The following is a 23920-nucleotide window of genomic DNA, read 5'->3' as shown; positions in this document are numbered from 1 at the left end:
GGGCACGGATGGCATGGGGCCAGGCAGGATGAGAGGACCCATGGGCAGCCAGTGCCTCAGTGGCCCTGCACCCTCCCAGCCTGGAGGGGACCGCGCTTCTGTCCCCCTGTGCTGTGGGGACCTGAGGCTGCCAGAGGGAGCGGGCAGGGCCAGGGACGGAAGGAAGCGGCTGTTCCCAGCGTGGGGAGCGGCAGAACAGGATTTTTCCATCAGGTGCTCTGTCTCCTAAAGAAAACAAAAGGCACGAGAGGAGAGGGACGGGAGGAACCAGCGCGTCTGGATCGTGTAAGCAGCGACGTTGCTGTAAACGCCGGCCGGGTGATGGATGCGCATCTGCCCCGCTGGCCTCCGGTCCCCCGAGCCTCCTGCCCGGGGTGCTGCTGTCCCCCCAGCCCCAGAGGAGAGCCCGGCTCAGCTCTGCCTCCCGACGCCCAAATCTGGCTCTCACGGCATCCAAAGGGTGCGATTTACAGCCAGCCCCGAGCATCGCCCCACTCCCCGCCCGGGGAGGGAGAAGGGGAGCTGGATTAGGGCTGTATAAATAATATTGTGCAGTGATTATTGCGCAGAGACCTCGGGCTGCCAGCGTGGTCACCCCTCCTGCCCAGAGTGGGGCAATGCCCCTTCCCTCCCTCAGAAAACCCCTCCTGCCAGGATCAGGGCTTTTGGGACAGTGGGGGCACAGAAAAGGAGGGGTCCTTGTCCCACAGGAGCTGCTGGGGGAATAGCACCCATCCCATCGGTGCCAGCAACAAATTCCTGGCCGGCCTGTCCAGCCGTGCCTGTCTCTGTGTTTATGCAATGGCAGGAGCCGGCAGAATGAAGCACTTTTTGTTTTGCCCTTTTTTGAGAATGGGGCGTTTTAATTCCCACCAAACAATGTTCTTTTTCCAGCAAGCTTAAAATAAGCCTTTTTGGCTGGGGCAGCTCTGGAGCCGTTGTGCAAATAAGGATGTGAGCTCCGTGCTCTGGCTGGGCCAGCACTACCTGCCAGGGGGGTTTTGGGGGGACACGGAGGCCTGATCCTCCTCCCACCTCACGGAGCTGCCTCTGGCCAGGACAGCTGGCTGGAGCTTTCCTTTGATGAGTGGAAAATGTTGCTCACCCAGAGATAGGGATGAGGCCGTGCTGGAGCCTCCTGCCAGACCCGCCTGTCTGGCTGGGGTGTGCTCAGGTGTGCCTCACAAAGCCCAGCAGGAGCAGCGTTCAGGGGCAGCCTGGTGCCCGGAGAATGGCCATGCCCTCAGAGTGGCATCAGCAGTGTGGCTGCCCATTGCCCAGCACAGATGGAGGGGACCTGAGCCCCCACCCCAGCAGCTCCCACCCCTACAGGGACATTTCTGCTCGTGGGAAACTGCACAAAGCTATTTTCTGCCAGCGTGGAGCTGTGGCCTGACTTCCCCCCATTCCCTTACCTGCAGTACCCGTGGGCTCTGCCCCTTGATCCCTGCCCAGCACATCCCTGCTGCCAAGCGTGAGTGTGGCACGACACGGATGCCCTGCATCTCTTGGGCTGGGGTGGGTTCCACAAGGCAAATAAACACCTGGGTTTACTCAGGGCAGGTGGAGCTTATCTTCACAGCCTCTCCTGCCCCATTTGGATCTCTGCTCCCCATCTCCAGGCCTCGCTCTCCACCCAGATTTCCCATGGCAGTGTGGCAAAGCGGTGACAGCAGCAGAAATGAGCACATAAAAAACCTGAGCGACCTCTCCCCTCCAGGTAACCCCTGCCCAGGAGAGCCCTGGGGGTGGTTCCAGCACTCCAACCTCAGCACACCCTGCTCCCAGGGATGGCACTGCAGCCAGGATGGGCACCGGAGCCCCCCAGCCCTCCTGGAGGCAGAGCTGACCCAACCTCCCCATGCCAGCCCCTTCCCTGGGGCGAGCCCGCTGGGGAAAAGCCTCCCACGCCCGCCCCCAACTCCTCCAGCTTATCAAATTTGGCCATGTCTGAAAAGGCCTGGTTTCCTTTTCACCAAAAAAGATCAAAACTGGGTAATTGGCTGCCGGCACAGATGCCTCCGCTCCTCTCTCATGTGTAAACAGCATTGCCGAGCGCTGACACAACGCAGCGCCCGCGGCTCCACCGGCCCTGCCGGGCTGCCACGACACGGGTGAAAAGCAGGCACAGGTTGGCTCAGCACCCCAAAAAATGCTGGTGGCCAGAGGCCGGGTGCTGCCGTACACCTGAAGCACGGGCAGGAGGTGCAGGGCTCCTCGGGCAGGTCCTGCAGGGACAAACGGGACACTCTGCCCAGATCCCAGCCGAGGGGACAGCGAAGCTCTGAAGCCTGCGGGGCTGTCCCTGGGCATGGGGACGTGGGCTGGGGCCCAGGGCAGGCAGCAGGAGGGGGACAGCGGGAGCTGGGGGTGCAGAGACCTTGACCCTATTTACGGGGTTTTCTAGAGGCACAGTTGATGGACTGGGAAAAGGAGGCGGATATTTCCCTCTGCCCTGCGAAGCTCAAGGGCCTCAGGTCGCTGGGGGTGCAGAGTGAGGCGGGAGGAGGAGGAGGATGGAAGCATCCAACGGAGGAGGGCAGAGCCGGCTGCCCGGAGCGTGCGAACAGCGGCGGGCATCGCCCGCGGTGGGGCTGGAGGGAGGAGAGAGGGATGGAGGGAGGGATGGAGGGAGGGATGCACGGAGGGATTCAGGGAGGGATGGAGGGGAGGAGGGATGCAGGAAGGGATGAAAGAAGGAGGGATGCAGGGAGGGATGGAGGGGCGGAGGAATGCAGGGAGGGATGGAAGGAGGAGGGATGCGGGAAGGGATGGAAGGAGGAGGGATGCAGACGGGAAGGATTGGGAGCGGTTGGGTGGCGGACAGCACCATCGCGTGGCACTTGACCGCACGGACAGAGGCAGAGCAGGGGTGCAATGCCAGCCCTTGTCCCCTGGACGGGGAATTACAGCCAGCACCCCCGTGCCTCAGTTTCCCCCACCGCAGCACGCTGCACCGCGGTGCCTGACCCCGGAAATCCAGGGCATCGCCCAGCACACCCAGCACCCTGCAGAGCCACGGCCAGCTGTGGGCACAGCTGCTGCGTCCCCATGGCAGGAGCTGGAGGACAGCAGAAGGGGAAGGGTTTGGGCACACACAGACCGGGAGTGCAGGAAGTGATGGCTGCCATCATCTCACTGCTGGGCAGAAGGGTCTGGGGGCTCCTGGGGACAGCAGAGCTGCTGCTGCTGGTGGCTCAGAGATGACAGAAGACCCTGAGCCCCACGGTACCTGCTCACCTTGCTGCCAGCTCGGGACACAGCCACCCTGCTCCTCCTGTGAGCCCCTGCTCCACCAGCCCAGCAGCCGTGTCCTGCCAGCCCTGTCAGGGCTGTGACCATGCTGGTGACACCAAGAGAGCCCAAACCCCCTCCCCAGAGCACGTTATTGCCAGGAGAGCCCCTCAGGGCTGCCTGGGCCAGAGGGGACCCACCACTGACCACGGTGGCCACAGCCAGCAGAGCCAGCGCCCGGGGCGGTGACGGGTGGCCGAGTCCCAGACCACGCTGGCCCCCTGCCCTGTCTGCTCCGAGGCTCCCTGGCACCTTGGGGACCAGCCACACCTCTGGCAGGGCATGGCTGGGGGCTGGGGCTTTCCCTTTTTAGCTGCCCGGCTCGCAGGGACCGGCCACACTGCAGGACAAGCGGGCGGCCATGGAGCGGGCTCCAAACCTGGTAGGTGCCTCCCCGGCAGCTCAGGGCTTGCTCCTCGTTTTCCTTCTCTACCAGAATGATTTGCATGCTTGTTTACCTGGGGTTGTTTGCTTTGGAGGTGCCCGCCGTGGCCTGCCAGGGCCATGGCCCCCATGCCCAGCAGGGTGAGGATGCAGAGGTTGGGAGGGCAGAGCCGTGCCAGCCCGGCCGGGCAGTCCGGCACCGGCTGAGCCTCCCTGCCCCGGGGCACTGCCCAGCCACGGGCAGGGTGTGGGGCAGCCCGGGCCACTGCAGGGACACGAATAGCAGCGAGCAGGACTACAGAAAGCAACTTTGTTCCCTGCTGGGCAGCCTGCCGGGTGCCAGCACACGGCTGCTCGGCCCCGCGAGGCCGGAGGGAGAAGGGAAGGAAAAAAGCATCTTTTCTCTCTCACCGTCCTCAGAGCACAGAGGGAGGGAGAGGAGGGTTTGGATAAAGATCTCATTCTTGACTGTCCCATCTCTGTAAGGCTCCTTTTAAACCAGAGGCTGCCCAGGTACAGCCTGAGCTGGTCCCTCCCAGCACGCAGCTGCCTAGGGTGGGCAGGGAGGGCACACAGGGCAGCACAGGCAGGGGCGCTTTGGGCAACACAATTTGCCAGCTGCAAGCAGGGTGAGGGGCGGCCACACACACACCAGCTCATCATGACCGTGTGCCCACCATCCCTGCAAAGTGCCCTCAGGTGTTTCTCACCTGCTGGCAGCACTGCCTTTGGGCACTGAATGTGCCACCTCAAGGTCAGCGTGGTCCTGCCATCACCTGGCGAGCCCTGGCAGGAGGGACAGCTCCCCTTCCGTGCCAGTCCTGCAGCCCAAGCAGACATCCTCTTCTTCCTCAGCTTCTCCTCTGCATCTTCACCTTCGCCATGGTCCTGGTGCCCGAAGCCAAGGACCAGAGCAAGGCAGCCAAGGGCAGGAGAAGGGGTCTGGCACGGCCACCAACAGCCCCCCCTGCCCTGGCCTGGGTGCCCGAGGACCCCTACAGCAGCATGGCAGAGTACGAGCACAGCATCCAGGACATGGTGCGCCAGCTGAGGAACGGCTCCGAGCCGGGGGACACCAAGTGCCAGGTGAACCTGAGGCTCTGGAGGTCCAACCGGAGGAGCCTGTCCCCCTGGGCCTACAGGTGAGCCCAGGGCAGGGCCCTCGGGGACGGGCACGGTCCCTGTGTGCCAGCACAGGGGCTCTGCTGCCTGCTGGGGGCTGCGGTGCTATTTCACCCACCCGCTGCCCCCACCACCGTCTCTGCAGCCTTGTCCTGCCTTCCCTCTCCTCCAGGATAAACCACGACGCCGCACGGATCCCGGCAGACATCCCCGAGGCCCGCTGCCTGTGCACTGGCTGCATCAACCCCTTCACCATGCAGGAGGACCGCAGCATGGCCAGCGTTCCCATCTACAGCCGCCTGCCCGTGCGCCGCCGCCTCTGCCCGGCCCGCCGGCCCTCGGGCAACGACAAGTGCCCCAAGAAGTACCAGATGGTGATGGAGACCATCGCTGTGGGCTGCACCTGCATCTTCTGAGGCCGCAAAGCCCCTCCCTGCAGCTCCCCCAGTGCTGGGCATCTCACCAGCTTGCTCCTGCTTCCCCAGCTTGCCCAGCCCTTTGGGAGAGGCCACCTTGGCTGGGCACCAGGGTGAGGGGAGGTCCCCGTGCAAGGGCTGCTCAGAATTTCCCTGCAGACTCTGTCAGCCTCAGCCCCAGCAGCCGCTCAGGGGACACCCAGTGCAGAGGCAGCCCTGGGAGCCACCGACTGCCCCAAGCTCCACGGGGAGCTCAGCTCTGGGCTGGGGGACAGAGGGAGCCAGATGGTCCTGCCCGGGGTCCCTCTGCTGGGCAGGACCAGGACCAGGACCAGGGTCAGGGTCAGGGTCAGGGTCAGGGTCAGGGTCAGGGTCAGGACCAGGATCAGGGTCAGGGTCAGGATCAGGATCAAGGTCAGGACCAGGATCAGGGTCAGGGTCAGGGTCAGGATCAGGATCAGGGTCAGCATCAGGATCAGGGTCAGGGTCAGCATCAAAATCAGGATCAGGGTCAGCATCAGGGTCAGGATCAGGATCAGGATCAGGATCAGGGTCAGGATCAGGGTCAGGGTCAGCATCAAAATCAGGATCAGGGTCAGCATCAGGGTCAGGATCAGGATCAGGATCAGGATCAGGGTCAGGATCAGGGTCAGGGTCAGCATCAAAATCAGGATCAGGGTCAGCATCAGGGTCAGGATCAGGATCAGGATCAGGATTAGGATCAGGATCAGGGGCAGGATCAGGGTCAGGACCAAGGTCAGGATCAGGGTCAGGATCAAGGTCAGGATCAGGATCAGGGTCAAGGTCAGGGTCAGGATCGGGATCAGGATCAGGATCAGGATCAGGATCAGGATCAGGATCAGGGTCAGGATCAGGGCCAGGATCAGGCCTCCTCCCTTTCCAAAGTCCCCACTTCCCTTCTTTGTTTGCTCCATCGCTGCAACAGCTCTGGCAATGCCCAGCCCTCCCAGTCCTTCCCAGCCCTCCCAGTCCTTCCCAGCCCTCCCAGTCCCTTCCCAGCCCTCCCACAAGTTCCTCAGTGCCTGGCTGGGCAGTCCAAGGAGTGGGGCGAGCTGCTGGTGGCTTGGGCAGCTTCTGAGGTCTCAATAAAGCGCATTGCTGGCCCTGGTCTGAGCTGCCCCTGCCTTGGCCCCTCAGGCTGCCCCTCTGTCCTGCCCAGCTTCTCCCACTGGGGCGCTTGTGGCCCCCGAACACAAGCCTGGCCACCCCCAGAAGCACAGAGCACCTGGCAGGAGCTGTGAGAGCCCTCCTGCATCCCTGGGGCACAGGAGCAGGGCTGGGCTCCGGGCATGGGAGAGGCCGTGGGATCTCCAGCCCTGTGAGGCTCCCAAGGGCAAAGCCAGGAAGGCAGGAGAGACTGGTGGGAGCTGGGAAGCTTGGGAGGACCCATCTGCTGCCAGTGCCAGCCAGCCTCACCCCTGAAAGCCCCCCAAGATCCCTCCAAACAGAGTGACCCTTTTTCAGGAGAAGGCACAGGCTCCTTTCCAGCAGAGCCTGGGGTGAAGTAACAGGGAAACTGAGGCACACGGCACAGACACAACAACACCGGGCAGGAACTGTATTCCTGAAGGCCTTCAAGTCACCGGGACACAGCCTGTCCCTTGTCCCCCAGCCCCCCCAGCCTCCCCAAGGCAATAAATACTCCCCAGACTGCCACACAGCAAAGCTCCTGGCCCAGCACCCCTCACGAGCTGGTCACAGCTCCGTCTTCACCTTGTGCATCAAGTCCTTCTGGTCGATCTTCTCCAGGTCCTGATGCCAGCGGTTGTAGGCCAGCAGGGCCACGTTTTTGGCCGCCACGGCGATCATCTCCATGGAGCTGGCCACCCACTCCACGCCGCTGAGGTAGAAGAGGTTCTCGTGGAGCACGACGGGCGGCAGGGCCTTGGCGGCGTCGTAGCGCGGGTGCGCCTGCCGCTCCGTCACCTGCACCGAGTAGTAGGACCTGAAGAGGGTCTTCAGCTGGGGCTTGTCCAGCGGCTGCTGCGACAGCACGCGCCACACCGCCGCCTCCTGCGGCTGCTTGCGCCGGAACGCCGCCGAGATGTTGACGGGGCAGATGTTGTCCATGGCGTGGAAGAAGAGGTCGGGGGTGTCGGTGGTGAGGATGCTGGTGAAAGGGAACAGCTTGGGGTCGGGGAAGCCGAAGTAGGAGGAGTTGAGGTAGCCGTGCACCACGGAGGTGACGGAGGGCTGGAAGGCTGCAGGGAAGTCGGCGATGGGGGGGTCGAAGTTGTCGAAGGTGAAGTTGCTCCTGCTGGGGTGCAGCGGAGTCGTCACCACCACCAGGTCGTAGAAAGCCGAGCCCTGGCCTTCGGGGCTCTCGTAGTGGACCTGGTACAGGGCTCTCCCCTCTGAAGAGACAGGGGACAGTCAGGAGCAGCCCTGAGGCCCAGCTGGTGCTGCCCTGACCCTCTTTTCTCCAGCCCGACCTCCATCCCCAGGTTTTCCAGCACACACCAGTGCTGGACCACAGCAGTGGATGGTTATGGATGAGTTTCTAATGCCTTAGGGTGGCAGAAAGGCTTCGTTAAGACTCTGCGAAATGGTTTCCAGAGAAACCCAGCCTAGTGGGGGCAAAGAGGACTAGGGAAACACAGCCCACATCCCAGGCCCCAGATATTTTTCTGCTGTGCTGGAAAGGGGAGCAAGCCTGCAACAAGGATGGTGCTACAGGAGAACCTGATGGACCTCAGGAGGGAGGGAGGGCAACCTCAGGGCTGGTTGCTGCAGGGTCCCCACTGGATCAGACCAAGGGAGAAGGACAGACCCTCAAGCCCTCTCCCAAATGCCTCACCAGGACCAGGATGCCCTCCAGCCACAGCATTCCCATGCTGCCACCACCAACCTCCCACCCTGGTGCCCGCAGAGCCACAGCCGTGCCCAGGCTCACCTGAGCTGTGCAGGGAGATGCCTGTCACCCTGGCTGAGATGACATTGGCTTTGGTCAGCTTCAGCAGACCTGAACACACCAGCTTATTCCCTCCTTCCACCGCCCAGGTGCTGCCCTGGGCTCCCGCCAGCGACATGGCCCCTGCAGAGAGGAAGATGAAGGTGGCTCCAGAGCCTGGGCCGCAGAGGGGACACTGAGGAGCGTCGCAGAGCACGAGGAGGTGGCTTCACCTGCGAAGGCGGGCACCAGCACGGACTGGCCGTAGCTGGAGCGCAGGACGGCGGCGATGACATCGTCCACGAAGCGCTGGGTGACGCCCACCTCCAGCAGGGACTCGGCCACCGAGCGCTGGGTCATGTTCACGAAGGCCTCCCCGCCCAGCGAGCGCAGCAGCTCCTCCAGGCTGGAGAAGGCGTAGCCGTGTGCCTGGTACTTGTAGATCCTGCAGGGGACGGGAGCAGGGGGCACCCGGTGATGCCCTGGCGCCAAGGAAACCCCCCCAACCCCACGGGCTCTCCTACCTCATGAACTTCTCCATCACCTCCTCCACCCACATCTGCAGGCGCAGGAAGCTGATGCCGTAGTGCCACCAGAGGCGGAAGAGGTTGAGCAGGTACCAGTCGGTCTCCTCCAGGACGAAGTGCTCCCCGCTGAAGATGGCGCTTTTCCCGGCCACCTCGCGCCGGTGCTTGAGGCCTGCGGGAGCAGAGGGAGCCGTGGCTGCCCCTCCCTGGGGCTGGCTGGCTCCTGGCAAAGGCCAGCACTGGACATGTCCCAGCAGGGACACGGGCAAGGATGCTCTTGGAGGGACACCAGGAATGAGACCCCAAGGCACGGGTTCCCAGCCACATCATGTTGGGGCATCTCATGGAGCTGCTGCTGCCTACCGGGACAGACTGGCAGGAGTTTGGGAACAACCATGAACACTAATCCCACCAGGACCCCCTGATGTGACCACCCCATCCCCTTCTCTCTCCAGGGCACAACAGAAGAGACAGCAAGGGGGTCACCACATGCCTGGGGTGCCAAGGGCGACTGGCAGGAACCCTCCCCACTACCCCAAGCACAGAGCCCGGGGGTGCCCAAACCCCAGAGCTCAGCGAGGGGAGGCCACGCGAGCGCTGGGACGCGCAGTCTCACCCAGGATCTTGACGAAGTCCTGCATGTGGAGGCTGAGGGCGTGGATGGAGGCTCCCCGGCTCTCATACTGCTGCTTGTTGACGGTGACCGTGGCCAGGCGGCCGCCCACGCCCGCCGCCTCGTACACGTCCAGCTGCACCTGCGGCCCGAAGTGCTGCTGCAGGAAGTAGGCGGCGGCCGAGCCCCCCAGCCCGGCGCCCACCACGGCTGCGGGAGAGAGCGGCCAGAGGCCGGGTCAGCAGCGCCCCGGGGGTCGCGCCGCTCCCCCGACGGCCGCGGCGGGGATGCGCGGGGATGCGCGGGGATGCGCGGGGATGCGGATGCAGCGTGCGGAGCGGAGCGGAGGGCTGCGGAACGCTCAGCGCCGGCCCCGGCAGGGCGGAGAAGGCGGCCCGGTGCTGCCGGCCCCACCAAAGGCTCCCGGATACCCAGCCCAGCCCAGCCGTTCCCGCGTACCGATGGAGCGCGGCGCGGCGCGGGCGGCGGGCGCGGCCGGGAGCGCGGCCAGCAGCGCGGCCAGGGCCGGGAGCACCGGCAGCACCGGCAGCAGCGGCGGCAGCGCGGCGGGCGGCGGGGCCATGGCGCGGAGAGCGGCGCCGGCAGCGCCCGCCCCGGCCCGCCCCTCCCGCAGGCTCGGCCCCCGCGCCCCCCGCTCCGCCCCGAGCCCGGCACGGCGCGGCCGGGAGAGGCGGCACCGGGCCCGGGCTCCGCAGGGCGGAGAGTGGCGCTGAGGGGACAGCGGGGACGCTGACACACAGCCGAAAGCCCCTGCGAGCATCCCCCTGCGAGCATCCCCCTGTGAGCATCCCCCTGCGAGCATCCCCCGTGAGCATCCCCCTGCGAGCATCCCGTTGTGAGCATCCCCCTGCGAGCATCCCCCGTGAGCATCCCCCTGTGAGCATCCCCCTGCGAGCATCCCCCGTGAGCATCCCCCGTGAGCATCCCCCGTGAGCATCCCCCTGCGAGCATCCCCCTGCGAGCATCCCCCGTGAGCATCCCCCTGCGAGCATCCCCCTGCGAGGATCCCCCCGTGAGCATCCCCCTGCGAGCATCCCCCTGCGAGCATCCCCCGTGAGCATCCCCCGTGAGCATCCCGTTGTGAGCATCCCCCTGTGAGCATCCCCTGTGAGCATCCCCTGTGAGCATCCCCTGCGAGCATCCCCCGTGAGCATCCCCCGTGAGCATCCCGTTGTGAGCATCCCCCTGTGAGCATCCCCTGTGAGCATCCCCTGCGAGCATCCCGTTGTGAGCATCCCCTGCGAGCATCCCCCGTGAGCATCCCCCTGTGAGCATCCCCCTGCGAGGATCCCCTGCGAGCATCCCCTGCGAGCATCCCCCGTGAGCATCCCGTTGTGAGCATCCCCCTGCGAGCATCCCCTGCGAGCATCCCCTGCGAGCATCCCCCGTGAGCATCCCCTGCGAGCATCCCGTTGTGAGCATCCCCTGCGAGCATCCCCCGGCTCTCCGCTCCTCGCACGGCGCGGGGCCAGCCCGGAGCTGCCCCGGCAGCACCGCGCTCCTGCCGCCGCCGTGCCGTGGTGCTGCCAGGGCACGGAGCACGTTTGCCATGAGCTGCCAGGGCACGGAGCACGTTTGCCATGAGCCCCGGGTGATGCTCGCAGAGCTCGGGCCCCGCTCCGCCGGGTCCCGCCTGCCTCATGCAGCAGCCAGGGCGGTTCGAGCTTTCGCTCGGACTTTCTGCCCTGGGCGAAACAAAGTGCCTGGCAGCGAGCGGTTCGTGCCAAGGGCATCCCACGCTGCTACTCGGATTACAAAGGACGGCAAAGGCTGAGCAAAAATTCTCTCGAACAGGTTGGACGTGTAATTACAGACCCAGAGCTCGCTCCAGCCCAGGGCTGGCTGCTTACCAAGGGACGGAATTTTGTTTGAGAATCCATCACTTTGTCTCCAGGAAACACAACACAAGCACGGGCCCCTTTCCTTCCCCAGCCAGGAGCCACTTCAGACTTTCTGCATGGGAAGCACGTACAGCCCTGAACTTCAAGGGTGAATATTTGGGTGGGCACAGACAAAAATTGGCCGTGCTCAACTCCCCCTCACCATGGGAAGGATCCCACAGGAATAGGGAGATGACAATCCCAAGCAGCTCAAAACACAGCACACAAATATCTTTGCAGCATGTCTCGGGTTTAAACAAGTTCTTACTTAACCAGCCTGATTTCCCCAGGGCTGTGGGTGACAAGAAATCTGCTGTGCACACAGCAGGGCTCCCAGGCAGGTCAGCACTGCTCCCAGTCCCCGCCCTGCTTGCAGGAGCTCTGGATATTTTATCATGCGGTAAGCAAAATGCTCTGCCCCAAGCTCTGAGGCATTTCTGCACATGAAAAAAGTGGTCTGAGAACTCCCAACTCTCTCTGTTGCTGCAGAGAAAAACCAGCAAAGCCAGAAATCGCTAATGGCAGCAGCAGGATTTCCTGGGCTGAGGTGCATTTTAGCAGGATGAGGAAAAGCTCCTGTGATGGGCCATCACCCCGGCAGCACGGCTGGCTTTGCTGGCAGGTCTTTAGCACGGAAATATTGATCTCACCCCCATAAAGGCTATTTGTAAATGGGCTTTTGCAAATGCTTTTTATTGCAGGGAGAAGTGCCCGGGGGCATCCAGAGCTGTGGGAGAACAAGGCTCACCCACACGGGTGCAAAGCAGGAATGGAGGCCCAGCTATTTTTGCAGCGAATGAAATCTGTTACAAACACGCCCTCACAGAGAAAGCCTCGTCTTTTCTCCCTCAAATCCCTGAAATCACAGCCTGCCTCTGGGTACCACAGTGTGTAAATTAACCCACCCTTAGCTGCAGAGTTGTACAACGCCCTGGAGTTCTGCAGCATAGCACACACGGGGCAAACAGGCAGCAGAGCCAAGCAAAGCTAAACCCAGAAATCCAGATTTCAGCTGTTGGCAGAGCTCTGTTGAACCAACCAGAGGCTGGCAGAAAATATTTCTCTCCAGCCATGCAGGAACAGACAGAGCAGAAGGTGTGGAAACGCCTGGGCAGGTTATCAGTGCAGGAATCACTGACACCAACGCCGTGTGTGTGCATTTCTGGGAGCCCTCCTGAGGCATCGTTAATAAAATGTTGAGCCAAATGCTGCTGTGGCCCTTTCACAGACAATGGGATCAGGAACAGCAAGAAACCTTCCAGCAGTCCCAGCTGGCTGGAGTTGGAATGAGCAACAGTTTGGGAAAGGAAAAAAGTAAGAGAAGTCATTGCAATTTTTCTGTTTTATTAGCAAATGGACAGTATCCGAACATCTAAAGGAAATCAGACCTTTCCAACATCAACTCAAATGTTGTTGTCAATTCCTTGCACTTCTCCCACACATCTCTGTCTGTCATACAGCCAGAGCCTTTGGGTAAACAAAGAGCACAGAGACACACAGAAATTACAATATATACATGTTTCCCCCACCTAAACTGCCTTAAGATTTTTGGAGATTAGCAACACTTTGTTCGTTTGACTTTGCAAATAATAACGGAACACCTCGAGTTTTAAAATTAAAAAAATACTACAATATTCACATTACAAAACTTAAATACTTTTTTTTTTTTTAATTAAGGGATCGTAGGAGCTATTGAGTGATCACAGCTCTTCCAACAGAAGCTCTGCTGCTGAAGCACTGGGAAGTTAAGGTTCACAAAGCAACTTCCATTTCATTCTGCACTGCTCCTGCTCAGAGTTCAGATCTGCCATGTTCAGGACAGTGCCACTGGAGACTTGTCCAGGTGTGGGAATGACTAAAAGCTACATGACACTTCCTCTCCTCTGCTATTCCTGTCCTGTTCATGTATTTCTGTGTTTTATTCAACAGTCACTGCATAAAGTGACTGCAGAGGAGCAGCTCATGGGTCAGTCCCCTCCCTGCAGGAGTTACAGAAACAGGGCAGAAAAGGCAGCAAGAACCAAGCAGAAATTCAACCCACCCTTCCACAATCTCACCCAGGACAAAAAGACATTATTAAGTGTGCTTGAAAAGCAAGAGAATAAATTTTTACCTGGGAAATCTGGATTCTGTGATGGAATCCAGGTTTGGTTATTTCATTTTCACTTCACCTTTCAAAGGAAGCAGAAACTGGGACAAACAACAGCTCCAGGATTTATATCTTTGGCAACATCTGTGAAAATCTCTCAGCATTGCTTCCATTTCACAGAAATCATAAAACCTGACAGGATCCTGTAGAAGTTTTGTAGGTTTCACTGGGAAAAGAACTTGCCCCAAATTAAAATTAAAAGGGCCTCTGTGAGGGTGGGAAAGACTGGAGAGGATCCCTCAGAGTCCTGCTGCAGCCTCAGTGAGAGCAGACCCCAGCCAGACAAGCTGATAAATCATCTCAGTACAGACAGAAGGCCTGAGTGCATTTTGGGGTATTTCCTTAAGGCAGAAGTGGGTGAATACTGGCTGAGGAGACAGGCAGAGTTGGCAAACCCAAGCTGGATTGAATGACTGTAACTTTTTTTTCACAGTCCACTGGTTCCACGGGTGATTTTAAAGAGGATTTGGATCCCATCACCCCTGGTCACACCAGCAGAAGCCTCTCTGTGACAGAAAACTGTCTGTAGTGTAAAATGTCAGTGCTTCTGTTTGGCTCCTTACAACTAAAGTTTCAATTTCAAAGTTGGCTTCCAGCTCTCCCCTCAGACTGCAAGACTCAGCTGATACAGCAGGGGCTGAAGTGGCTCCAGCTGAGGATGTGGGTTCTCACTTTTGAGGAAGAACAGGCAGATTTGTAGTGCCACATTTCGTATTTTACCTATTTTTCTCTGGAGAAACAGCATACCCTAGTGACCTGCTCAGCACAACGAGTAGGAAGTCTCTGAAACTTCCAAAACCATGGTAACAATACACTGAACAAGAGGTCTGCCCATGAGCTAAAGCTGCCAGAAGTGCTGTTTCAGGGCTGAAATCTCCAGTACCTCCCTCAGAACCTACTGCACAGAGGCAGAAACCCACACTCCAAAAAGGATCCACACTCCAAAAAGGATCCACTACAGACTCACGCCACAGCTGCCACTAAAAGGTTGCATGGAGCAGGTTAGAAATGTGCAGATTCCTTAAATTTCTGGGATGCCAACCCACTAAGAGCACACAACCTTGAAAAGTTGACAGTGAAAGACTGTCAGTATTAAAGGCTGTGACAACCTTGAAGTCCAAAAGGGTTTTTCAGCTGAAGCCTCCAAAGGAATGGGAGAAGAATAAATTTTCTTCCAAAGCAGGGATGGCATCCACTCTTATAAGTAAAAGATTTTTGGAAGTGCATTGGTCAGGTTATGGAACCAATTCCAGAAAGTAAAAAAGAAGGAATGAACAAATCAGTAAGAAACAAGCTGAAAACCAACCATTCCTGGTTTTGTGGCTTAACTCTTCTTCTGTCATTTGACTGCTTGCTGCTCTGCAAAGGGTTAAATTCTGATCCTCCTCAGTGACTGCATCCTTTCAGCTGAGATAAATGAACTCCCAGGCAATGGGGCCAGTGGGAAATACATATGTGCTGTGACAACAACATGCCTCCAACCAGGAGGACAGCTCGAGGTCAGCTTTCACTTCTTCAGCCTTCTGCTTCTCTTGCTTTCTTGTCACTGCTGCTAAAATTGGCTAAAGGGCACTTGAGACTTTGGAGCAGAGAAGATTTTTCTCCTTGTGTCAAAACCCAAAAGGTTTCATATTTACTAGGATCATTGAAAGTAGAATCAGAATGTGGACTGGAAGTTGGTGCAATCTGAGGATCTCTGCCGGAGAGCTGAGAAAATAGAACAGTCCAGATTTCCTGCTTAAGGGCACAGCTCCATTTTGCCAGCAGCTGCAACAAACAGCACGTAGTTTATCATGCTTGAAAGATGCACAAATACCCACCAGGGAAGAGAAATTACTCTCCTCTAAAACATACATTTGGGTTGGAGATTAAGAGATGTGAGGACAGCTTTCTGGCTTCACCACAAATCACCATTTCCTGTTTTACCTTTGGGAACAGAGTCAAGCTGGAATTTTACCTGGAGAAGGAATATTAACATTAGTCTGACCTAAGAACTGAATTTTTTTTAAACCCTCATCTCTATTCAACTCTAGTACAACAGAGATTCCATGAATTCCAGATTGTTTTCCTGAAGCAATGTAAGAAAAAGCTGCCCCTAAATGTTATTTCAAGTGATCATCTTCACCCCATCTGAGGGGTCTGGAGACAAGGGAAGACATCAAATCAGGTGATAATAATACTAGTCCCTCTGGACTTTTCCCAGTGCTTTGCACATGAAAAGCCTCACCACATCCCTGTGAGGTAGGTCAGTATTATTACAGTCCCTTAATACAGCTGTGGAAAGTGAGGCAGAGAAGTTCCTTTCCTGGAGTCCACTGCAGGAGACCCTCTCAGAGGAGACAAAAAGAGAATTTCCCTTCCTCTGTATCTCTCCTCTCTTCCCCATACAAACCACGGAGAAATAAAGCAGAGAAAGAGGCTACAAATATCTGACAAACAGCAGCACTCCAGGGACTCCAAGGAGGATCATTAAATACACGAGTACCTCAGAATGAGCAGCAGCGACACCCCGAAGCCATCACACCACACAAAAAGGCAGCTCAATAAATAAGTAAATACAAGCAGCTGTGACTGTCCCCAGCTCTGCCAGGTCCCAGGTGGAGCAGCTGGAGCCAGGTCACTCCTGTGCCTCCACGGCCACGCCGACCAGCGCGTGCCTGATGGTGCGGCCGTGCAGTTTGTAGCCGTCCTGCGTGACCAGCGCCACCGTGCCCGGCTGCATGCCCTCGGCTGGCACGTGGCAGATGATCTCGTGGTCGTAGGGGTCGTACCTGCCGCCCACGGGGTTCATCTTCTGCAGGCCGTGCTTGGCAAAGACGCTCTGCAGCTTGGCCTCGATGAGAGCCAGGCCCTCGTAGATCTTCTTCAGGGCGGGGTTGGGATCGCCGGGCTGGCCCGCGGCGCTCTCGGCGGTCTTCTCCAGGATGTCTGCCACCTCCACCAGGTCTCTGCAGAAACTCTGGATCCCTGCAGGGAGGAAATGAAGGACAGCTTGCAGAACATCCAGAGCTCCAGTAGCAAGGACAGACAAAATCAGAGTGGTTTGAAGGCACTTTTAAAGCTGCTCATTGATTTGAACTTAATTTAGCAAGACCAGGAGGTGTCTTCTGATTGCTGGAACCAAAGCTTCAGCATTAACAGTAATCTAAAGACTCCCCAAACCAAGGTATATGCAGGAAATACACATCCATACTATGACCATATATATATTTGGTATTCCTGACAAAGCAGAGCATTCATGTCTCACTCCAAACAGTTTTTTGCAACTGAGATTTGTCATTTAGGACTCTGCTCCACACTCCCTGCTCCAGTCCCACTGACATAGTTTTGTCACACAAGTGCCCATTCCACAGGGAACAAACACAATGGGGGGAAGCAAAAACAATGCATGGCTATTCAGAAGTACAAAATCCCCAATTTATTCATAGCTTAAAACCATTGTGGAAGGACTGGACCAAAACAGTCCTTGGGTTGGCCATGAAAAGCCAGGCAGGTTTTGTCATTAGAAAATAATGACAAAAGGGTTAGACTGGCTGCATTTCCAGCAGTGGTTTCTTGCACAGTGCAGAAATTCCAGGAAAAGCAGCCTCCCTCAGTTACATAAATGTTAGGAAACAGAGAAAATGAGGCAACACTCAAGTGCTGTCTGCAGCTGTACATGTGAACAAAGGGAAAGGAAGGAGATGCAGCAAAGGAGCAGACAGAAGCCCAGCAATTACCACTCTTTTCATGGAACCAAACTCATTTAGGCTGCTCAAGACCCTTAAGATCATCAAGTCAGCACTGCCAAGGCCACCACTAAACCGTGTCACAGTCTTTCCAACACCTCCAGGGATGGTGTCCCCACCTCTTCCCTGGGCAGATGGTGCCAGTGCTTGGCAACACTCTCAGTAATGAAATCTCTCCTAAAACCTAATCTAAACCTCCCCTGGCACAACTTGAGGCTGCTTCCTCTTACCTTGCCTCTCATCAATTGGGAAAAGAGACTAACCCCACCCTGCTATGAGCTTCTTTCAGATTTTCCTCTTATCTACAGATACCCGAGTCTCACTCTGTGAGCAATTTCTAATGAAGAACTTATTTTTTCTTCATGCTACTTATCAAATCCCAAGAGCTCAAAAAACCCTCTCAAAAATCAATCATCCTGTTGTTGATTATCTCCAAACTCAGCAGCCATTTTATAGCACCATGGGCAGAAAGTAAGAAAATACAGCAGCTCTAATTTCAAGGCTGCTAGAATTATCTGACAATAAACCTCTTGAGATCCATGCATTATAGAGAAAAACAGTTTTTCATTCTCAGAGATGGTTCTGGCACAGTACAATGCTTGAACAGCACTTTGTTCCCCCTTCACCTCCTTCTGCTGCCAAAGCTACAAATCCAGCTCATTTCACTGATGCTAAAATATTTCTTTTAGAGGTTTTAAACATCTAATCTAGAGATTGACAACTACTGCTCCATGCTCCATCTACCTCCAATGGACTGAAGCAAGGAGGCTGTTAATACAGTAAAGGAGATCACAACCTGATGACACAGCTGAGTATAAAATACACCCTGCCAGAGTCCATCCTCAGCACACAGCAGAAGAAGCACACAGAGAATGCAGGACTCCTGCATTCTCAACCAAATCAGCAAAACTAAACTCAGCTGCACTGGGACTATTAAAAAAAAAAATAGTCACAATTCTGTGATTTTGTGGGTAAAGTTGATAGGACAGGACACAGGTGGACACAGAGTAAAAATAGTGATTAAGTCCAAATATCAAGAGTCCAGGCCAAACATCACAGCAAGCTTTGAAATGAATGAGGGAGGGCAGGACAGGGGGACAGAAGAGCTGCTGATCAGCATTTTCTGCTCAGGCAGGCAGGCCAGTGCAGTAAACACAGCTCTTCTGCTTACCAAAGAGTTTGGCATCTTCCACAAACTTCTGTGTTCTCCTGCGGACGTTCTCGGAATCTGCCAAAGCTCTCCGGTATCGCTCCTGTAACCACAGAGGGGACACATCAAACCAGCAGGAAAAACCCCTCTCCTGACCCTGCAAACCCCTCAGAAATGTTTTTAAAAAGAGAAGGCTGTGCTGGGCTCCTGCATTTTCATACAAAGACAAGTCCTTCTACTGATTAACCAAAAACTGCAACTCCCTCAGAAGACCCAAGGAAGGCCAAAAATATTCCGGGCATTGAATGGCTGAATTCAGCTGACCAGGCAGTGCCAGGCTGCTGCTGAGATCCTCCTCTCTCCAGCAGGCAGCTCTGTGACAGCTGACTTCTCACTCAGGGCAGGATTCTCTGGGTGATTATCTCCAGGACAGCCCGGAGCTGTGGTATTTAATCCCCCCCTCGGTCACGTGTGTTCTTCAATATAGAAACCGATTTCCATCACACAAAGGCACTTAAAAGGGCTTCCCTTCTTGGATAATCTGCATCCAGTGGGACACAAAGCAGTTAAGAAGTGGCCAGAGGAGGGGGAAGAGGATGGGGAAGGGTCTGGAGAGGCCATGGAGGAGCAGCTGAGGGCACTGGGATTGTGGAGCTGGAGGAGGCTGAGGGGAGACTCCTTGGGGGCTGCAGCTCCTCCTGAGGGGCAGCTCCAATCTCTGTGACAGGGACAGGACACAGGGAAGGGCTGGAGTTGTGCCAGGGGACTTTGGGATGGAGCTCAGGGAAAGGTTCTTCCCCAAAGGGTGCTGGCACTGCCCAGACTCCCCAAGGAATGGGCACAGTTCCAGAGCCAGAGCTCCACGAGGGTTTGGACAGTGCCCCAGGGATGCCCAGGGTGAGATTTTGGGGGGTCTGTGCAGGGCCAGGATCTGGCCTGGATGATCCTGTGAGAATTCAGGATATTCCATTATTCTATGCCAACATGTGATGCTAATCAGCACTAAACTACTGCCACAAGGCTGTGAAAGAAGTGGCCAGCTCCAAAACACAGCTTTTCCTGCCAGGATCACACCATCAGTGCCCTGCTGCCAGATGGTGTTTTGGGGAAGGCAGGGTGGAATTTCACCCTCTCACACTCAGGGCACAGCTGCTCTGGAGCTCTGTGTGTGTGTCACAGCATTTAGGGAAAAATCCAGGGCTGAAAACCAGATCAAGCCAAGGGGACTGAAGCAAAGGCATCCAGCACACTCACAGTTAAATCTCGGACTTGCTCTTCCAATTTGATGGCTTTGTGCTCCAAGGCACAGTCAGGGAGGGGGTGCTTGGGCTCCTCACTGGGGTCCTCTGGGCCACACTCATCTCCTGTACTTCTCTGCTGAGCTGCAGTGCTGAAAGCACAGGGGCACCCTCTGAAATACAAGCTAGGGACAAAGAAACAAACCGAGTCACTTCAGGGTCAACAAGAATTCAAGGTTAGTGTCAGTATTAAAAGCAGACTCTTAAAAGAGGTACACAGGATTCTAGACACAATTTTATTTCTTTTCAGAAAACACAGACAATCAGCAAAGAAACACAAAGAGTGTTGTTAATTTTTTTTTTTATTTTAGACTAGCATGACACACAGAGGGTTTACTCCACTTTTTTGGCATACCTTGGAAAGAGTCAGCTTTTCACAGAAACACAGAATAAATGAGGTTGGAAAACATCTTCAAGACCATCAAGTCCACCCTGTACCAAATCCCCACCTTGTCACCAGCTCAGAGCCCTGAGTGTCACATCCAGTCATTTCTTGGATGCTTCCACCACCTCCCTAGTCTTTTCCAACATAAAAAATTCCGTGTTTCACTCTCCCTCCTACTACACTTGCTTTTACAAACCGACCTAGACAGGGCTCATTCCTGCCAGCATGAGCCTCAGCTCTCACACCTCACACCAGGAAGAATCTGCAGAACAAAACAGAATTTGCTTCCAAACCAGCTCCATCCAGGAAATGTTTCAGTACACACCTAACAAGGAAGGGTGTATTCTCCTTTTTTGGGAATACCTGGGCTCTTCCTCTGAGCAAGCTTTCAACAGCCCCATCATGCAATGTTTTATATCCCCTCCATGCAATGTTTTCCATACATTAAGTGCACATCTAGCCTGTGAAAGGCAGCACAGCCCAGAAATCCCTGTGCTGGCACCAGCTCCACTCCCTGTGCTTTTACAGAACAATTCCACTCTGTACAGAGACGCTAATTTAGACCCCAGAATCGATTCAGCCGAGTTCACATTACCAGGCCTGCACCATTAAGCATTCTTCCTCTTCAGCGAGGCTGCATTGCTCAGGTTCAATGTCACACCAAGTGCACAGAATTTGTTCTGGGGTCCATCATGAAGCCTCAGTGCTGTTCAGCCGTTTTGCCCCCTTTATTCCAGTACTGGAGCTGAGCAGAATTCAATCTCAAGGAGTTAAACCAGCTGAAAAATAATCCTCTAAAACAAGAGGACTTTTCTCTCAGTGTCCCTGAATAGGTGTGCTGACAGATCAGATCAGTGCAAGTGCCAGTACCAAAAGGAAGCCAAATATGTGAGATGTGGGGCAGGGAGGAGGTGTCCCTGAGGGTTTAGACTGGCTCAATCCTAAAAGCCCAGCTCAAGGGATCTGTATCTGCCCAAAAACCAGGAGGGATCTCCTCCCACCCTGGTTGAACAGCCCAGATGTTTCCTCATTTAAATTCCTTAATAGCAGGGCGCTAAATGTCCCACAGCACTAATGACAAACTTCCTCTCCCCACCTGAGGACATTTGTATGTGCAATTTTTATTGAGTGCTTAAAACATGATCTGTATGTCAAACCATTCATTTTCAACAAATTATGTGCCAAATACAAACCTCAAAGTGCTTTCTCTACTTAACACTTGCTCTAGAGTAGGATGCTCCTCAGACTAATCTTTAAAGAACTGCCTGGGTTCCCGGAATGCCAACACAGGGAAAAAAACCCACAATTCATCCCTGGCTGCTGTTTGGGACACAAGACCTCGTCTTGAGTGATTTTTAAGATTCCTGTTACGTTCATTTTATTGACTGATTAACAGCACTTTATCAAAGTTAGAGAAAGTAGATTGACATAGAGGGGAGGACAGAAAAGGACTCCTTCACCAAACCTTCAAAAATCAATCTGAGGCTTTCTTTGCACATAAAAACGTCCATGGGAAGCACCAGCTACAAGCTTTATCCTTTATCATCTCACATTTCATTTCAAAGAGCTGCAGCGATGGAAATCAGCCATGCTACAGATGAACCAAAGAACCTGAACGAAGCTGAGAAATCTCGCTGGGCCCCTCAGAGGTGAAACTCCTGTGTTTTAAAAATAGGCTGTGCAGCTCAGTTAACTCCTCGGCACCCAAGATGCCAAAGCTGGAGAGGTTTTTGTCTCTGCCGGTGGTTACTGGCAGGGATGGGTGTGTTTTGCGTGGGAGAGGGGCATGGAGGAGCCGGTCCCAGCTGCCTACGTGGAGCAGGGAGCTGCCTGCATGGACTCCTCTGCAGCTTCTGAACCCAAATCCCAAAGTGCTCACCCCTGCAGGAACATGCCCTGGCAGCCACATGCTGCCTGGAAAAGTTATGGCCAAGAAATCCCAGCCTGACTCCAAAGGGAATTCTTCAGGTCGGTTATGCGGGGGTGAAAATGCCGCTCAATTTACTCCTTGCTTCAGGATGAAAAGAATTCTCCCCAACAAGTGGCAGGAGCTATTTACAGGCTGTCCACTGACCAAGCTCCATCTTCTATAGGCTGGTTTGATCGCAACTACCCTAAAAATAGGCATGGATCCCACGGGAGGAAGCTGACACATCCTGAAGTGACAGACACGTGGAAGTCGCAGGGCGTGCGAAGGAGGTTACACAAGTTAGTGTCACAGAAAGATTTACAAAGCCGTGTCACAGAAAGCCAAAGAGATAAGAAAGAGCAGAGAAGTTGATTTCAGCCATATGGCTTAAGCCAATTGTCCTTCAAGATTAATATTTCAGTGAGGAGAGAGGGTTTCTGGTCAGAGCGACAATGGTATCACCTCTTTCTGCAGCTCCCGACCATTCCAAAGTGACAATCAAGGGTCCTTCTCCACCCTCCTGGAACACTCCCTCCTCCTCCCAAATCAGCATGACAAAGCTCTCGAGTGCTGAGACACACAGAAACATCTGCACTGGTTGCAGCTCTGATGAGCCGCCTTTGGAAGGAAATCTAATTACTCCCAATTCCTGGGCGCTGTTTCATCAGGGAGTGCCTCCGGAGATAATGCAGCGCAAGGAGGGATTGTCCCGCTCTGCGGTGGCCTCACCTCGAGAACTGGGGCAGTTTTGGGTGCCAGGATGTAAAAAACACCTAAAGCTCTTAGAGAGTGTCCAAAGGAGGGACACGAACGGTGAAAGCCTCACTGCACATTTTGCAGGGGGACAAAGCAGTTTTCACCCACGCAAGAGCGAGAATTTCCTGACATGCATCTACATTTAGTCCCAAATACAGCTGCATCTACTACGTGCTGCAGAGTTGTTATAATTTAAACAGTCTTTTAGTGGTGTTTCTCTCCTAGACAAAAAAATAATTAACAGGCATTTTAGCGGTTTTTCTTTTCACCTGCCCACACTTCACTCAAATAACCCAAGCACCTTTATGGATTTCTCTTTTCTAAGCCATATTCCATGATGTAAAAAACAAGCATCAGTGGACACAGTTCCTCTGTCGAAATATTGACACAATTAAATGTATTCTCTTCCCGCGACCACCCAAAACACACTGATAGCACATGTGCTGCCTCACCACCAGAAACAAAACCTGAGGAGCACATTAAACCTGAATAATTAATGAATAAATTAATGAACAAATGGTTCAGCCGGGCGAGACACAGAGGCAGGAAACCATCTCCCAACGTGACTTAGCGAGCGCGGGAACGCTTTGCCTTAAAAATGAACACTTAAAAAAAATATATTTTGGGAAAAGAACTTGGTTATGGAGGTTTATTTCTGCTCCAGGGTATTTTGAGGAGAGCAGAACGGCAGCGTGGCGTTTCGGGAGTGAGATGGGGAGATGATGGAGAGCGACAGGGTTCGGATCGGGGTCCAGATCCGGGCCAGGGCCGTGGTTGGGGTCTGGGTTCGGGTCGGGGTCCAGGTCCGGGCCAGGGCCGTGGTTGGGGTCTGGGTCCCGGTGTGGGCTCGGGCCGTGGTTGGGGTCTGGGTCCCGGTGTGGGCTCGGGCCGTGGTTGGGGTCTGGGTCCCGGTGTGGGCTCGGGCCGTGGTTGGGGTCTGGGTCCCGGCGTGGATCCGCTGCCGTTCCCGCCCCCGGCGCGGCGCCCGCCCGGGCCCGGCCCCGCGGCGCTGCCACGTCTGTCCCCGGCACCCCGCGGCTCCGGGCCGCCCCCGTCCCCCCGGCCCGGCCCCACGTACCTGCCGGTGCCGGGCTCGCCGGCCGCGGGCAGCAGCGCCCCGAGGCGCCGCAGGGAGCGGGCGGCCATGGCCCCGCGCGGAGCGGCCGGAGCGGCGGAGCAGCGGCGGCGGCGATGCGCCCGCGCCCCCGCGGAACTACAGCTCCCACACGGCCCCGCGAAGCTGGGCGGGCGGGGCCGCCATGAGGGGCTGCGCCCTGAGGGCGAGGCGGGGATGGACGGGGGAACGAGGGACGTGTGCTCCACCCGCCATGAGGGCGAGGCGGGGATGGACGGGGGAACGAGGGATGTGTGTTCCAC

The 23920-nt window shown here is 56.1% G+C and overlaps 3 protein-coding genes across 3 annotated transcripts; 1 reads left to right on the top strand and 2 right to left on the bottom strand.

Moving 5' to 3' along the window:
* Positions 1-325: 325 nt before the first annotated feature.
* Positions 326-5501, top strand: IL17B (interleukin 17B). Its single transcript, XM_077786748.2, has 4 exons — positions 326-460; positions 3608-3676; positions 4534-4820; positions 4973-5501. Exons 1-4 carry the CDS (start codon positions 326-328, stop codon positions 5214-5216), a joined length of 735 nt encoding a protein of 244 aa, XP_077642874.2. The 3' UTR covers positions 5217-5501.
* A 1280-nt stretch (positions 5502-6781) lies between these two features.
* Positions 6782-9860, bottom strand: PCYOX1L (prenylcysteine oxidase 1 like). Its single transcript, XM_021532146.3, has 6 exons — positions 9727-9860; positions 9271-9477; positions 8652-8826; positions 8361-8572; positions 8131-8271; positions 6782-7591 (listed from the first exon to the last, which is right to left on the bottom strand). Exons 1-6 carry the CDS (start codon positions 9848-9850, stop codon positions 6933-6935), a joined length of 1518 nt encoding a protein of 505 aa, XP_021387821.3. The 5' UTR covers positions 9851-9860; the 3' UTR covers positions 6782-6932.
* A 2635-nt stretch (positions 9861-12495) lies between these two features.
* On the bottom strand, positions 12496-23750 carry GRPEL2 (GrpE like 2, mitochondrial). The gene is made up of 4 exons (XM_021532137.3): positions 23622-23750; positions 19450-19618; positions 18217-18298; positions 12496-16284 (listed from the first exon to the last, which is right to left on the bottom strand). The coding sequence occupies exons 1-4, from the start codon at positions 23687-23689 to the stop codon at positions 15935-15937; spliced, it is 669 nt and encodes a 222-aa protein (XP_021387812.1). The 5' UTR covers positions 23690-23750; the 3' UTR covers positions 12496-15934.
* Between the last annotated feature and the right edge of the window lie 170 nt (positions 23751-23920).

Source organism: Lonchura striata, chromosome 13 (genome assembly GCF_050655825.1).
Source record: "Lonchura striata isolate lonStrDom1 chromosome 13, ASM5065582v1, whole genome shotgun sequence".
Classification (NCBI taxonomy): domain Eukaryota; kingdom Metazoa; phylum Chordata; class Aves; order Passeriformes; family Estrildidae; genus Lonchura; species Lonchura striata.
The sequence above is the reverse complement of the archived record's forward strand: the minus strand, read 5'-3'. Positions and strand labels throughout refer to the sequence as shown.

Excerpts from the sequence above, each read along its gene's own strand:
- PCYOX1L (XM_021532146.3), bottom strand. The coding sequence starts at position 9,850 with ATGGCCCCGCCGCCCGCCGCGCTGCCGCCGCTGCTGCCGGTGCTGCCG. Across the intron at positions 8,573-8,651 it reads GTGATGGAGAAGTTCATGAG|GATCTACAAGTACCAGGCAC; the intron begins GTAGGAGAGCCC and ends CGTCCCCTGCAG. Across the intron at positions 8,272-8,360 it reads GCTGGTGCCCGCCTTCGCAG|GGGCCATGTCGCTGGCGGGA; the intron begins GTGAAGCCACCT and ends TCCTCTCTGCAG.
- IL17B (XM_077786748.2), top strand. The coding sequence starts at position 326 with ATGCGCATCTGCCCCGCTGGCCTCCGGTCCCCCGAGCCTCCTGCCCGG. Across the intron at positions 3,677-4,533 it reads TGGAGCGGGCTCCAAACCTG|CTTCTCCTCTGCATCTTCAC; the intron begins GTAGGTGCCTCC and ends CTTCTTCCTCAG. Across the intron at positions 4,821-4,972 it reads CTGTCCCCCTGGGCCTACAG|GATAAACCACGACGCCGCAC; the intron begins GTGAGCCCAGGG and ends CCTCTCCTCCAG.
- GRPEL2 (XM_021532137.3), bottom strand. The coding sequence starts at position 23,689 with ATGGCCGCCCGCTCCCTGCGGCGCCTCGGGGCGCTGCTGCCCGCGGCC. Across the intron at positions 18,299-19,449 it reads AGCAAGTCCGAGATTTAACT|GAGCGATACCGGAGAGCTTT; the intron begins GTGAGTGTGCTG and ends CTGTGGTTACAG. Across the intron at positions 16,285-18,216 it reads GGAAGATGCCAAACTCTTTG|GGATCCAGAGTTTCTGCAGA; the intron begins GTAAGCAGAAGA and ends TCCTCCCTGCAG.